This window comes from Oncorhynchus mykiss, chromosome 26 (assembly GCF_013265735.2).
Source record: "Oncorhynchus mykiss isolate Arlee chromosome 26, USDA_OmykA_1.1, whole genome shotgun sequence".
In the NCBI taxonomy this organism is placed as follows: Eukaryota; Metazoa; Chordata; class Actinopteri; order Salmoniformes; family Salmonidae; genus Oncorhynchus; species Oncorhynchus mykiss.
The window spans coordinates 39,424,441-39,440,011 of NC_048590.1; the positions used below are offsets into that span (position 1 = coordinate 39,424,441).

The window sequence follows — 15,571 nt, forward strand, 5'->3', positions numbered from 1 at the left end:
CAACACACCTGACTCCACTAATCAGCTGCCTCATCGGCATCTTTGATTAGCTGAATGTGGTGTGTTAGCTTGAGCAGGGCTGGAACAAAAGCCTGCACTTGCAGTAGCTCTCCGGGAGAAGGATTGGCCTCCCCCGGGCTAGATGATGGTAAAGACTGAGTCAATATTGTCAGCTGTCCATGTCTGCATTTTCCTATATTCCTCTAATATCAATTTGGTCCAGACCTGTATGTGCTCCAGCCAACATAACATACTGTATACTGTGTGAATGGTGGCCATGACGACAGAGCACATGCAGATGTGGCACCAGGCTCTTCTCTAGCACAGGGGTCGGCAGCCCTGTTCCTGGAGTGCCACAGGTACTGCAGGATTCTGTTCCATCTAGGTACCTCACCTGACCAATTGATCAGTTCAGTGATGGCCTAAAACCATTACACACCTGGTCTTCCAGGTTGGTTAAATCAAAAGCATGAAGCGCCTGTGGCACTCCAGGACCAGGGTTGCCTACTAATGCCCTAGTATAATGATATATATGTAACTTTATCTATTTATCTCATCTCCACACTCTTGTTTAGTGGATATTAATGTTACCATGTAATGTACATGTTAGTTAGTTAGTGTACTGTGTATGAGTCAGTGGTGTAAAGTCCAACTGGCGTCACTGTAAACGTACCTGTACCTGCGTGTACCTGTTTGTCCTGTTTGGTGTTCGTCTGTTGGTGTGTCTACCAGACTAACTAACGTGCAGAAGTGACAGCGGAAATATTATGATCAAATGCTTAATCCTACAGAGATGGGGCCAGGAGTTCTTCCCAGACCACAAGACATGACCAGGAAAGACTCTAGGCACTAGCGGTGATAGCTAGCTGTAGTTTTGTTCCTGGTCAGGTCATGTGGTCAGGAAACAAATCACCTGGACCTATACATGTACCGAGACCAACACTACAAATACCAAGCATGAGTGCAATTCTGTAAGGTTTAATGCATGTAAAGAATATGATTCTATAGATTGTAGAGCTCTAAATGACTGAGATGAATTGTTCCATAGAGCTGACTTGTAATGCATGTCACAGATTGTCTTAGCTATAAATCTCTCAGTTCAACCATGCTGTGGCTATTATCTGTGTGACATCAGGGCTTCATTTGAAATGGCATCCTTTTCTCTTTATAGTGCACTACTATCGGCCCTGGCACCCTATTACCTAGAGAGTGCATTACTTTTGACCAGAGCCCCGTGGGACTTGGTCAAAAGTAATGCACTATATAGACAATAGGCCAGATCCTGGTCAAAAGTAGTGCACTTTATGGGGAATAGGGTGTCATTTGAGATAATGCCCATGTCTGCCTGCCAGACAGACAGCTTCTAATTGCATCTCTTGCTTTTTCTTTTCATTGCGTCTGTGGAAACCATCAGGCTATGGTAAGTCAAAGCCCTTTACAAAATGATAACATTATACAAAATATATCTGGGTAAGTTGTTCTATTTCTCTCTGTCTTCACTTGTTGTTAGGGCCTTGATAATGAACAAGAAGCTCGCTAGAGGTACATTCTTTGTAGTAGACATCCTGGGATGTCTGAATCAGACAGAGAGTTGTGTTTCTGTGACAGAGCTGTGTTCAAACACTATTTTAAATCATTTGTAAATAGTTGATCTGTGCTTGACTGAGCTTGCATGGCTTAATAAACTGATAGAATAGTCCCAAAATTCCTAACCCCATTCCCCAACCAGCTTGCTCTCCAGAAAGACTAAAGAAAATGGTCAAAATATTTGAAAGATTTCAAATAGCATTTGAACCCACTTCTACTTCCGTGAGGGTCTGTGATGGCTGGGGCCAGGACGTTTGTTGCTCCATCTCTTATCTTCTCAGTTGGTCTGGCTGTTATGGCCGCGAACAAGACAAAGGGCTAATCTCTCTGTGCTGACTCCAAATGGCACCCTATTTCCTATAGTGCACTACTTTGAGCAGCGCCCATAGTGCTCAGGTCAAAATACTGTACATTACACAGGAAATATGGCATCCATGGGAATGCATCCTGATTCTGGCTCTACAACTATAGAGACCGGCTGAAAGTGAGGAATAGACAGTTATTTCTACGGCAGACACCACCGTAATACGATAGTCATGTTCAGCATTAGAAGGTATTTGACCCCCCCATGGCCCTGCTTCTAAAGGACAGTGACAATCCTATTGCAGTGCTAGAAAACCACTTCGTTTGATTATTAATATGGTGTCATGGTTCTTAGTTGCATTCATTTAGTCTCTTCTTGTCTCTCTCTCTCTCTCTCTCTCTCTCTCTCTCTCTCTCTCTCTGTCTACTCCCCCCCTCCTCTCTCTCTCTTTCTCTCTGTCTACTCCCCCCCCCTCTCTCTCTCTCTTTCTCTCTGTCTACCCCCCCCCCTCCGCTCTCTCTCTCTCTCTCTTTCTCTCTGTGTACTCCCCCTCTCTCTGTCTCTCTCTGTCTCTTTCTCTCTCTCTCTCTCTTTCCCAGACTCTCGCTGCTCGAAAGGCAGGCATCTCGTTCGCCCTGGTGACTAGATCGACCCTGAACAACGAGGACCTGGTAGGTCGCCCCACTCACTGTCTGCATGTAAATCACTGGACAATCAGATCACCCAGGGGTAAAAAGGGGGAGGGGCTAATGTGATGGCCATGCATTAAGGCAAAAGCACTGCCACGGGGGGTTAAGGGGGCACACAGAGTTGGGGGTTGGGGAGCTTTGACACATACAGACATGGACCCCTGCAGCCATGTTAAAACTGTCAGCGTGTGTGTGTGTGTGTGTGTGTGTGTGTGTGTGTGTGTGTGTGTGTGTGTGTGTGGGGGGGGGGGGGGGGGTGCTTTCATTGTGTCCGTCCACAAGTGTGTGTGTGTTCAGAGATGAATGTCACAAGAGCTGCTTGGCATTGTACTGGAACTGTCCAGGAAGTGTCCAGCTAGAAGATAGATTTGGTCAGACTAAATGACTAGATTAGGCTGCTTCATCACTGTAGAGAGTAGATTAGCTTTATTAGCTTGTCAGTACAGTAGGAATGAACAGGTAGAGAGTAATGCTGCTGAGAGACAATCTGCTTAATGATGAACACTGCTGTGCTGTGCTGTACAAGAATCAGAAAGAGAGAGAGAGAGACATTTTAATCGATGGAGGGAGAATTTGTTGTCCTTTCCTCATCTCCTTCCCTCCCTCCAATCCTCATATCCTTCCCTCCCTCCAATCCTCATCTCCTTCCCTCCCTCCAATCCTCATCTCTTTCCCTCCCTCCAATCCTCATCTCCTTCCCTCTCTCCAATCCTCATCTCCCTCCCTCCAATCCTCATCTCCCTCCCTCCAATCCTCATCTCCCTTCCTCCCTCCAATCCTCATCTCCTTCCCTCCCTCCAATCCTCATCTCCTTCCCTCCCTCCAATCCTCATCTCCCTTCCTCCCTCCAATCCTCATCTCCTTCCCTCCCTCCAATCCTCATCTCCCTCCCTCCAATCCTCATCTCCCTCCCTCCAATCCTCTCCTCCCACTAAATAAATAAAGATAGTTGGATAGGATGCTACATTTCCTAATATCACTAATGCCGTACCTGTAATGCTGTCTATCACAATACAGTCTATCACAGAAATTGACATTATTGTAGGTAACTATTACGTTAATGTATAAGGTTTGTAGGTAACGTTATTACACTGTCAAAGTAATGTTTATTATATTGTTATTACAGTAATGTAGTTTACTGTATTACAGTTGTGTAGTTCAGTGGTTTTCAAACCTCTCCCCAGGGACCCTCAGATGTTTATGAATTTTTTTTGTAGCCCTGAACTAGCTCACCTGATTGACCTATTCAAGGTCTTGATAATTAGTTGGCTAGTTGGATCAGGTGTGATAGTTTTAGAATTGTTCAAGTAAATATAATGGCTGGGGGTCCAGGAGAGTTTTGAAAACCCCTGTATAAACCTCTTAAGGATCCGCCCCTTTTTTAAAAATGTTTGCCTAAAATGACAAACTCAAATCTAACTGCCTGTAGCTCAGGACCTGAAGCAAGGATATGCATATTCTTGATACCATTTGAAAAGAAACACTTTAAAGTTTGTCAAATGTGAAATTAATGTAGGAGAATATAACACATTACATCTGGCAAAAGATAATACAAAGATTTAAAAAAATGCAAGAGAAAGGCCATAATGAATTATTCTAGCCTAGGCGCAATTTAGACTTTGGCCACTAGATGGCCACTAGATAACAGTGTATGTGCAAAGTTTTAGTATGATCCAATTAACTATTGCACATCCTATTCAAAATGTTGTATCACGACTGCCCAAATGTGCCTAATTGGTTTATTAATATATTGTCATGTTCATAATTGTGCACTCTCCTCAATAGCATGGTATTATTTCACTGTAATAGCTACTGTAAATTGGACATTCCAGTTAGATTAACAAGCTTTCTGCCCATATCAGATATGTCTATGTCCTGGGATTTTTTTGTTTCTTACAACCTCATGCTAATCACATTAGCCTATGTTAGCTCAACTGCCTGAGGTCGGGTCACCGATCCTGTAAAGGTTAATCAGAGTATAGCTGCAGAATGTGCGATCTGTCGTTCCATGTGTAGTTGCATATTATGGGATCTGTAGTCCTTAGTGTAGCTGCAGATTATGGGATCTGTAGTCCTGAGTGTAGCTGTGGATGGGAAATGTAGTCCTAAATGCTGCTGCATATAATGGGATTTGTAGTCCCGAGTGAAGCTGCATACAGGAGTAGTAGTCCTTTTGTAGTTTTAAGTAGGGCGAGCAGATGTTGGTGTTTTATCTGCCAAATTGACAAAAGAACATCCCTAAGAGAACTGTATCTCAGATTACACTGTAAACATCCATATGCTGCTGAGAGGAAGAGGATAGGAATGAGAGGAGTTAGGAAAGAGGGAAGAGAGATTAGAGATTAGAGGAGATAGGGAGGAAAGGAGAGGAAAGAGGATAGGGAGGAGAGGAGAGAGGAAAGAGGGAAGAGGGATTAGAGGAGATAGGGAGGAAATGAGAGGGTATAAGAGGAGAGGAGGAGTAATGGAGAGAAGAGGAGAAGAGAAGAGAGGAGCATGGGAGAGGATTGAGAAACGGATGAGAGAGAAGGAGGAGAGGAAAGAAAAAAGCAAGAGAGGAGAGGAGAGGAGAGGAGAGCGCAGTGACGGCGTCACAGTGAGCCAGTCGGGTGTCTCTAATGTCATTAATCCAGCAGCAGGGAGATTGACAAGCTAGTCCACTCAGGACAGATGTTTTATAGCCAACTGCCCTCCTCCCCCTCTCTCCCGCTTGCCCTCCCTCTCTCTCCCTCTCTTTTATCTCTATCTCTCTTCTCTCTCTCCGTCTCTTTTATCTAGCGCCTTGCTCTCTTTTCTCTCTCTCTCTCTCTCTATCTCTTTCTCTTCTCTCTCTCTTTCTCTTTCTCTTTTCACTCTCTTTTCTCTCTCACTGCTTTGCTTTTTGGAGCAGAAAGATCAGGCAGAGGATGACTGTCTGTGTGTCTATCTTCAGAAATGGAAATCTCTACATATAACAAATGCTCACTAACTGGACAATACATTGACCCCGCACATTGACTCTGTACCGGTACCCTCTGTATAAAGCCTCGCTATTGTTATTTTACTGTTGCTCTTTAATTATGTGTTACTTTATTGCTTATTTATGGGGGTATTTTTCTTAAACCTGCATTGTTGGTTAAAGGTGTGTAAGTAAGCATTTCACTGTAAGGTCTACACTTGTTGTTTAATCGCTGCATGTGACAAATAACATTTGATTTGATTTGACATTATATACACTGGCGTTGGGGAACTTGCCAAGTTGATATCTACCGTAGTTGGTAATTATTGGCTACATATCCATTTACTATACATCTATAAGCATTTCATGAGCTTGTTATAACAGGTCCCAACCACAATATTAAAGGTTCATGGAATATATTCTTAGCATATCTATACTGCATTCATGTCATTCTATGCAAGAGCTCATATTTAGGTATCTTAATAATAGACGCATTATAACAATGACATCATAGTGTCATCATTATGTCTGTTATCAGAAGTGTGCTTCTTCCATACCAGTGTTAGTGAATATGCCAAAAGGCCAAACCATGTTTTGAAAATGATGCTGATATATAGCCTGCACCAGCTCCATGCCCCTCACCGGCCGGTATAGGCCCATGATTTACCTTCTTCTTTTTCAATGGTGCTTGAAGATTCTGCCACGCTGGTATGGCAGAAGCACACTTTTGAGAACAGCCCAAATGATGACACCACTCTGTTAATGTAATGATGTATTTATTAAGATACCTAAATATGAGCTCTTGCATAGCATGACATGAATGCGCTGTAGATATGCTATGGATATATTTTGTTAACCTTTAACAATGCGGTTGGGACCTGTTGTAACACGTTCAGGAAATGCTTTTTTTCAGGAAATGCTTGTAAATGTGTAATAAACGCATTATGGATGTAGTCAAAGTAAACCAGACATTTAACATCTCTCTCTCTCTCTCTCTCTCTCTCTCTCTCTCTTTCTCTCTGAGATAGCTAGCAGCTAATAGTCATGCAGACAGCTGGTAGCTGGCAGGTTTCATTCTTAAAAGTTACAGTGAGGATGTGACTCACCTGATACTTATCCACGTCTGACAGGCCTGTATTGAACACGACAGGGCGGAGGGGAATTAAAAATGCAGGGATAAAATATAAGAGGAATGGGAAAAGGGTAGAGGGGGATGCTCTTATCCAGTGCTCTCCTCTGGGGCTATAGTTTTAAAGGGCTCAGCAGCCTGCTCTGTGGTGTGTGTGTGTGTGTGTGTGTGTGTGTGTGTGTGTGTGTGTGTGTGTGTGTGTGTGTGTGTGTGTGTGTGTGTGTGTGTGTGTGTGTGTGTGTGTGTGTGTGTGTGTGTGTGTGTGTGTGTGTGTGTGTGTGTGTGTGTGTGTGTGTGTGTGTGTGTGTGTGTGTGTGTGTGTGTGTGTGTGTGTGTGTGTGTGTGTGTGTGTGCGTGTGTGTGTGTGTGTATGAGAGAGAGAGAGAGAGAGAGAGAGCGAGAGAGAGAGGGAGGGAGTACAGTCATTTATATTAGAGTGAGGGGAGGGAAGGGAAGGAGTAGTGGAGGCTGGGAGAGGAAGAGAGAAAGAGGGAGAGAGGGAGGAGAAGTACTCAATCGAGAAATCGTCATTGTGTCAGGGAGGGCAGTATGTCACCTCTCTATGTCTCTCTCACACTGTAAAAGGCAAATTTACTGCACCCATTGATTCTTTCAGTACAGTGGCTGGCAACACTCGCTAGGGATTCAAGCCTCTGCTTTCATTCTCCAGCAGCACGGCTGATCACAGCAAAACACACACACACATCACACATGCACGTCAATTCAAAGAACTTTATTGGCATTGGAAACATGTTTACATTGCCCAAGGAAGTTGAATAGATAATTAACAAAAGTGAAATAAACGATCAGAAAGTAACAGATTACACTCGTAGTTTGCGTTCCATTTCAGGTCAGGGCTCAGTACAGGCCAGTTAAAATCTTCCACAACGATCTCAGAAAACCATTTCTGTATGGACCTCGCTTTGTGCACGGGGGCATTGTCATGCTGAAACAGGAAAGGATCTTCCCCAAACTGTTACCACGAAGTTGGAAGCACAGAATATAATTTCATGCTGTAGCTTTAAGATTTCCCTTCACTGAAACTTAGGGGCCTAACCCGAACCATGAAAAAGCCCCAGACTATTATTCCTCCTTCACTAAACTTTATGGTTGGCACTATGCATTGGGGCAGGTAGAGTTCTGGCATTCACCAAACCAAGATTAGTCCGTCGGACTTACAAATGGTGAAGCGTGATTCATCGCTCCAGAGAACTCATTTCCACTGCTTCAGAGTCCAATGACAGCAAACTTTACACCACTCCAGCCGATGCTTGGCATTGCGCATGGGGATCTTAGGCTTATTTGTGGCTGCTTGGCCATGGAAACCCATTTCATGAAGCTCCCGATGAACAGGTATTGTATTGACGATGCTTCCAGAGGCAGTTTGGAACTTGGAAGTATGTGTTGCAACCGAGTACAGACGTTTTTTACGTGCTACGCGCTTCAGCACTCAGTGGTCCCGTTCTGTGAGCTTGTGTGCCCTACCACTTCACGGCTGAGCCATTGTTACTCCTAGACATTTCCACTTCACAATAACAGCACTTACAGTTGACCGGGCAGCTCTAGCCGAGCAGAAATTTGGCAAACTGACTTGTTAGAAAGGTGACATCCTGATGGTGCCACGTTGAAGGTCACTGATCTCTTCAGTAAGGCCTTTCTACTGCCAATGTTTGTCTATGGAGATTGCATGACTGTGTGCTCCATTTTATACACCTGTCAGCCATGGGTGTGGCTGAAATAGCCCAATCCATTCATTTGAAGGTGTGTCCACATACTTTTGTATATAGTGTAGTAGAAGTAATAAAGGAAAATAAATAGACAGATACATTTAGTTTGTATTTACAATGGCATTTGTGCTTCACTAGTGGCAACAGGTCACACATCTAGCTGCTGTGGTGGCACATTGTGGTATTTCACCAAATAGATGGATATGTAAATTTATCAACATTTTATTTGTTTTCAAATTCTTTATGGGTCTGTGTAATATGAGGGAAATACAGTATGTTTCTCTGATATCGTCATTGGCAGGAGGTTAGGAAGTGCATCTCAGTTTCCACCTCATTTTGTGAGCAGTGGGCACATAGCCTGTCTTCTCTCAACAGTCAGCCGGCCTCTCTCAATAGCATGGCTATGCTCTGTACGTAGTCAAAGCTTTCCTTATTCTGCCACGGTGTACTCTCTGTTTAGAGCCTAATAGCAGTCCAGTTTACTTAGTTTTTTCATTAATTACTTGACACATTGGAAATAATTATATTTTTATTTTTGGTTGGGTCAAATTGTGCTGCTGTCCTGGGGCCCCAGGACCAGCAGCCTGCTCTGTGGTGTATTTTAATAATTAGGTATCTTCCTAATTCTGCTCTGCATGCATTATTTCGTGTTTTACGTTGTACACAGAGGATGTAGTTGCAGAATTCTGCATTCAGTCTCAATTTGGTTTTTGTCCAAGTTTGTGCTATCTGTCACACCATGACCTTAGAGATCCTTTTTATTCTCTATTTTGGTTAGGTCAGGGTGTGACTAGGGTGGGTAGTCTATGTTTTCTATTTCTTTGTTGGCCTGGTATGGTTCCCAATCAGAGGCAGCTGTCTATCGTTGTCTCTGATTGGGGATCATATTTAGGCAGCCTTTTCCCACCTGTTGTTTGTGGGATCTTGTTTTTGTGTAGCTGCCTGTGAGCAGCCCAGAACATCACGTTTCGTTTGCGTCTGTATTGTTTTGGTACTGTGCTGTTTAGCTACTAGACTTTATGTTAAGTTTTGTATTTGTTGTTTTTTCGGTGTTCATTTAATAAATGTAAATGTACCCCTACCACGCTGCGTCAGAATCTGAAGTAAAATTGGTCAAACCGTGAGATCTTGTTGGGAAAGTAGCCTTATTAGAAAGTAGCCTATAGCAGTGTAGGGTCAGCATAATACACACTACTTTTAGTGCACTATATGGAGCATAGGATAGCATTAAAAAGCAGCCTAAAGCTGTGTGTGGTAAGCATAATGTACACTATAAGGGGAATTTAGTATTGTGGGACACAGCCATTATTATCATATTAGACGGTAGCCTATAGCGATGGGGTTTAAAGCAACACAGTGCTATAGCTCATTTAGGTTTTAATGAGACTGGACTGACCCTGGAGACACTTGACCTTTACAGCGACCTCTGACCTTAGACCTTCTCACTTTACCTTTAGGGGTTTGTGTGTCTGTTTTATAATCTGACATCTGACCTCTCAATTCCACCTACTTTCTTTCTCCCCTCTCTTTTCTTCTCTATTTTTCTCGTTCTGTCTCTCTCTTCTCTCTTTCTTCTTCCTCTGCCCTCCTCTCCCCGCCCTCTCTCCCTCCTCGGCCCTCTTCTCTTCTCCTCTTCACCCTCTCTCTCCCTCCTCTGCCCTCTTCTCTTCTCCCCCTCTCTCTCCCTCCTCTGCCCTCTCTCCCTCCTCTCCCCTCTCTCCCTCCTTTGCCCCCTTCTCCTCTCCTCTCCCCCCTCTCTCTCCCTCCTCATGCTTGTATTGGACCCTCCCTCTCTTCTCCTCTCCTCTCACCTTCTTTCTTCCACCTCTGCCATCTTCTCCTCTCCTCTCCACACTCTCTCCTCCTCTCCAGAAACTGCATGTGTTTAGGAAGACGTTGCAGGCGTTGATCTATCCCATCTCGTCTACGACGCCTCATAACTTTGAGGTGTGGACGGCCACCGCCCCAACCTACTGCCACGAGTGTGAGGGCCTGCTGTGGGGCATTGCCAGGCAGGGTATGCGCTGCTCTGAGTGTGGTGTCAAATGCCACGAGAAGTGTCAGGATCTACTCAACGCCGACTGTCTACAGAGTAAGGAAATACACTCACACACAGGCTCACTCCCAGAAACACAGGTTTGCACTCCCACTAGCTCGCACGCACGCACACACGCACACACGCACACACACACACACACACACACATGCACAGGCTCACACACACATTCATATGTGGTTACGGATTCAATGCAACAATGGGAGAGTTCTATCTTCCCTTAGTTGCAATTTATTCCGCTATTATTTACAATGGGAGCTATGTTAGCACTGTCCACTGTCCTGTGGTGCTAAACTTCAGAATCCACATTCTGTTGCTGTCCACTTCAGTGGTGCTGAATCGCAGATGCCTGCTTTTACAGCTTGTTTGTTTTACTCCATATAGCATACACAAGCTGCCGTGTGTGTGTGTGTGTGTGTGCGTGCGTGCGTGCGTGCGTGCGTGCGTGCGTGCGTGCGTGCGTACGTACGTCCGTCCATCCCTCCGTACAGCTGTTGACTCCAGCCTTACAGGGAGGGTGTCTCCTCTGACTCTCAGTATGACATTACTCTCTGCCTCCCAGCTTGCTTTGAAGTGTAGCTAGCTCTCAAATGTGTTTGTGTTTGCACTAAAACACACTCACACCCTCTACATCTTGCTACTGTAATGTATATTTAATCTGATTCCCTCTGTTCTACAGTAGCAGGTCATGTTTTGGGTAGTATCTAGAGGTTTATCCTAGTGTGTTTTGATTGGATAACAGTAGACGTGTGACACGTTAGCCCCAGGACCGTCACTCTCTGTAACTGGATTAGCTCCACTCTGAATGATAGAACTCTCTGTGTGCGTCCCAAATGGCCCTCTATTCCCTACATACTGCACTACTTTTAGTACTGCACTACTTTTAGTACTGCACTACTTTTAGTATTGCCCTATGAAGGGAAAACAGCGTAATTTGGGACGAATACATAGTGTTTTATTCAAATGATGATTCAGATTTAATTTGATTTCAATCGCAGTTCATGACCTCGCCAAAGATGACAGGCGAGATAACTCGATTAGAGGAGGAGAGAGAAGGGGTGAAAAAGAGCGAGAGGGAGGGGAGGGGCTTCCCATTGTGTTCTGGGGACAAGATACCCAAAAGAGAAAGGTAGAGAGATAGAGATAGAGACCACAAAGAGGCCAGAGGAAATCTAAGGGTGGGGGACAAGAGTTCTAAGCACAATGCTGTGTGTGTGTGTGTGTGTGTGTGTGGGGGGGGGGTGCTTTCATTGTGTCCGTCCACAAGTGTGTGTGTGTTCAGAGATGAATGTCACAAGAGCTGCTTGGCATTGTACTGGAACTGTCCAGGAAGTGTCCAGCTAGAAGATAGATTTGGTCAGACTAAATGACTAGATTAGGCTGCTTCATCACTGTAGAGAGTAGATTAGCTTTATTAGCTTGTCAGTACAGTAGGAATGAACAGGTAGAGAGTAATGCTGCTGAGAGACAATCTGCTTAATGATGAACACTGCTGTGCTGTGCTGTACAAGAATCAGAAATGTTCCTGTGTGTGTGGGTGGTGTTCTAGGGGCGGTGGAGAAGAGTTCTAAGCACGGTGCCGAGGACAAGACCCTGAACATTATCATGGCCATGAAGGAGAGGATGAAGATCAGGGAGAAGAACCGGCCTGAGGTGTTTGAGGTCATCCAGGAGATGTTTGGGATCTCTAAAGAGGACTTCACTGGACACCTGAAGACCGCCAAGCAAGCAGTGCTGGAGGGAACCTCCAAGTGGTCCGCCAAGATCAACATCACAGGTTAGTAGTACCAGCACTAAGAACTAAGCCCTCACCCCTAGCCAAGCAGGCTATACTGGAGGGAACCTCCTAGTGGTCCACCAAGATCAACATCACAGGTTAGTAGTACCAGCACTAAGAACTAAGCCCTCGCCCCTAGCCAAGCAGGCTATACTGGAGGGAACCTCCTAGTGGTCAACCAAGGTCAACATCACATCTTAACACAATCACTGAGGCCTGGTGCTGGGAAGGTTTGCTGGACTATAATAAATGTCTTCAGATCGTCTTGAGCAAGGCACATAGCTGGAAGGGCGATACACCACTGTGGCTGTTTCTGTGCTCCGCCCTACAGGTGATGTGTGTGTGTGTGCGTGTATTACCTTGCAGCGGTGCGACTAGAGCATACAGTTCCTCTGGGCTAAATTACACCAGGTTGGGCTGAGCTGAGCTATATTATTGCCCAGCTTGCATTCCTGCCATTCCTTGTGTGTGTCAATCAATCCCCAAGAGACTGAGACAGAGAGAAAAACTGCCTCCCGATCCCATCTATCTCTATGGCCTTATCCAACGTCCTGTTTAGGAACCGACTTATTGACTCTTTATTTATGTATTCATTTGATGAACACAGACACACATTGATTGTGTAGCACTTTGGCGGTAGATAGATAGGCAGCCATGAGATGCGAATGTTCTGCATCAGCTAACTGCTACATCCCAGCCCTGGATCAGTGGATTTGTATAGACTGGTATAGGAAGGAGAATACAGTATACTTAATAAACTCCCTCTCTCCATCACTCCTTTTTTTCCATCTTTCCACCCTTACCCCTCTCACTCTCTATATCTCTCACCCTCTCTCTCTCTGTCTCTTTCTCTCTCTCTCTTTTTCTCTCCATCACTCAGCTCTGTAGTTGCGCTATATTTTACTATATTATACAGAGCCAACATAGACATCAGCTGTTCTCTGCCTCTTTCTATTCTTTCCACCTCTTTCCACTCCTCCCTCTCCCTTTCCACATCACCCTCTCTCTCTCTGCTACCCCTCTCTCTCTCCCCCTTTTCTCCCTTTCCACTCCTCCCTCTCCCTTTCCACATCACCCTCTCTCTCTCCTCTACCCCTCTCTCTCTCTCCCCCTTTTCTCCCTTTCCACTCCTCCCTCTCCCTTTCCACATCACCCTCTCTCTCTCCTCTACCCCTCTCTCTCTCCCCCTTTTCTCCCTTTCCACTCCTCCCTCTCCCTTTCCACATCACCCTCTCTCTCTCTGCTACCCCTCTCTCTCTCCCCCTTTTCTCCCTTTCCACTCCTCCCTCTCCCTTTCCACATCACCCTCTCTCTCTCCTCTACCTCTCTCTCGCTCCCCCTTTTCTCCCTTTCCACTCCTCCCTCTCCCTTTCCACATCACCCTCTCTCTCTCCTCTACCCCTCTCTCTCTCCCCCTTTTCTCCCTTTCCACTCCTCCCTTTCCACATCACCCTCTCTCTCTCTGCTACCCCTCTCTCTCTCCCCCTTTTCTCCCTTTCCACTCCTCCCTCTCCCTTTCCACATCACCCTCTCTCTCTCCGCTACCCCTCTCTCTCTCCCCCTTTTCTCCCTTTCCACTCCTCCCTCTCCCTTTCCACATCACCCTCTCTCTCTCCGCTACCCCTCTCTCTCTCCCCCTTTTCTCCCTTTCCACTCCTCCCTCTCCCTTTCCACATCACCCTCTCTCTCTCCGCTACCCCTCTCTCTTTCCCCCTTTTCTCCCTTTCCACTCCTCCCTCTCCCTTTCCACATCACCCTCTCTCTCTCCGCTACCCCTCTCTCTCTCCCCCTTTTCTCTCTTTCCACTCCTCCCTCTCCCTTTCCACATCACCCTCTCTCTCTCCGCTACCCCTCTCTCTCTCCCCCTTTTCTCCCTTTCCACTCCTCCCTCTCCCTTTCCACATCACCCTCTCTCTCTCCGCTACCCTTCTCTCTCTCCCCTTTTCTCCCTTTCCACTCCTCCCTCTCCCTTTCCACATCACCCTCTCTCTCTCCGCTACCCCTCTCTCTCTCCCCCTTTTCTCCCTTTCCACTCCTCCCTCTCCCTTTCCACATCACCCTCTCTCTCTCCGCTACCCCTCTCTCTCTCCCCCTTTTCTCCCTTTCCACTCCTCCCTCTCCCTTTCCATATCACCCTCTCTATCTCCGCTACCCCTCTCTCTCTCCCCCTTTTCTCCCTTTCCACTCCTCCCTCTCCCTTTCCACATCACCCTCTCTCTCTCTCCGCTACCCCTCTCTCTCTCCCCCTTTTCTCCCTTTCCACTCCTCCCTCTCCCTTTCCATATCACCCTCTGTCTCTCTTCGCTACCCCTCTCTCTCTCCCCCTTTTCTCCCTTTTCACTCCTCCCTCTCCCTTTCCACATCACCCTCTCTCTCTCCTCTACCCCTCTCTCTCTCCCCCTTTTCTCCCTTTCCACTCCTCCCTCTCCCTTTCCACATCACCCTCTCTCTCTCCTCTACCCCTCTCTCTCTCCCCCTTTTCTCCCTTTTCACTCCTCCCTCTCCCTTTCCACATCACCCTCTCTCTCTCCGCTACCCCTCTCTCTCTTCTCTCTCCCCCTTTTCTCCCTTTCCACTCCTCCCTCTCCCTTTCCACATCACCCTCTCTCTCTCTCCGCTACCCCTCTCTCTCTCCCCCTTTTCTCCCTTTCCACTCCTCCCTCTCCCTTTCCACATCACCCTCTCTCTCTCTCCGCTACCCCGCTCTCTCTCCCCCTTTTCTCCCTTTTCACTCTCTCTCTGCCATTTCTTCCCTATCTCTGTCTATCCCCTGTATCCCCTCGCTCTCTCCCTCTCATCCCCTCTCCCCCCCTCTCTCATTGTATTGTAGTTCTTGCTGCCGGGGGCAACACGAGGCTGTAGCTTCTCATTTGTGGTGTCTTTGAGAGCCCGGCCCACCAGTCTCTGTCAGCGACAGCAGAGGGGCTGGCTGGGGGAGTTATGTACCATGAATAATACAGAGTGTCACTCATACATATTTAATACCCAGTGTCCTTTTACCTTTTATGGGGCTGGGAAATACTACTTCCTGTCTGAGATGGATGATTAAGGGTGTGTGGAGCAGGGTGTGTGGAGCAGGGTGTGTGGGGGGAGCTGTTAATGGGGTATAGGTTGTGTGTCTGTGTTGGTGAGGGTGTGTGTCTGTGTGTGTGTGTGCCTCATCTATAGCCTGGGAAGACAAATAGTCTCGGCAAGAGTAGCTAACCTAAGTATTTTTGTCTTTCAGCAAGTAGTTGTTGTTGGTATAGTCTGGCTAGGGCATTTTATTGAACCTTTATTGAACCTTTATTTAACTGACGGCCTACCAAAAGGGAAAAGGCCTCCCACGGGGCTGGGATTAAATGAAAATATAGGACAAATGTCA

At 46.2% G+C, this 15,571-nt stretch overlaps 1 protein-coding gene across 3 annotated transcripts in view; it reads left to right on the forward strand.

Moving 5' to 3' along the window:
* Window positions 1-15,571, forward strand: part of LOC110506127 (protein unc-13 homolog C) — a 223,531-nt gene that overhangs the window by 49,199 nt on the left and 158,761 nt on the right. For all 3 annotated transcript variants that reach the window (XM_036964589.1, XM_036964590.1, XM_036964591.1), the window contains exons 6-9: window positions 1,415-1,420; window positions 2,491-2,562; window positions 10,247-10,466; window positions 11,980-12,207. In XM_036964589.1, the coding sequence (XP_036820484.1) occupies window positions 1,415-1,420; window positions 2,491-2,562; window positions 10,247-10,466; window positions 11,980-12,207 (526 nt within the window). The remainder of the gene's footprint in view (window positions 1-1,414; window positions 1,421-2,490; window positions 2,563-10,246; window positions 10,467-11,979; window positions 12,208-15,571) is intronic.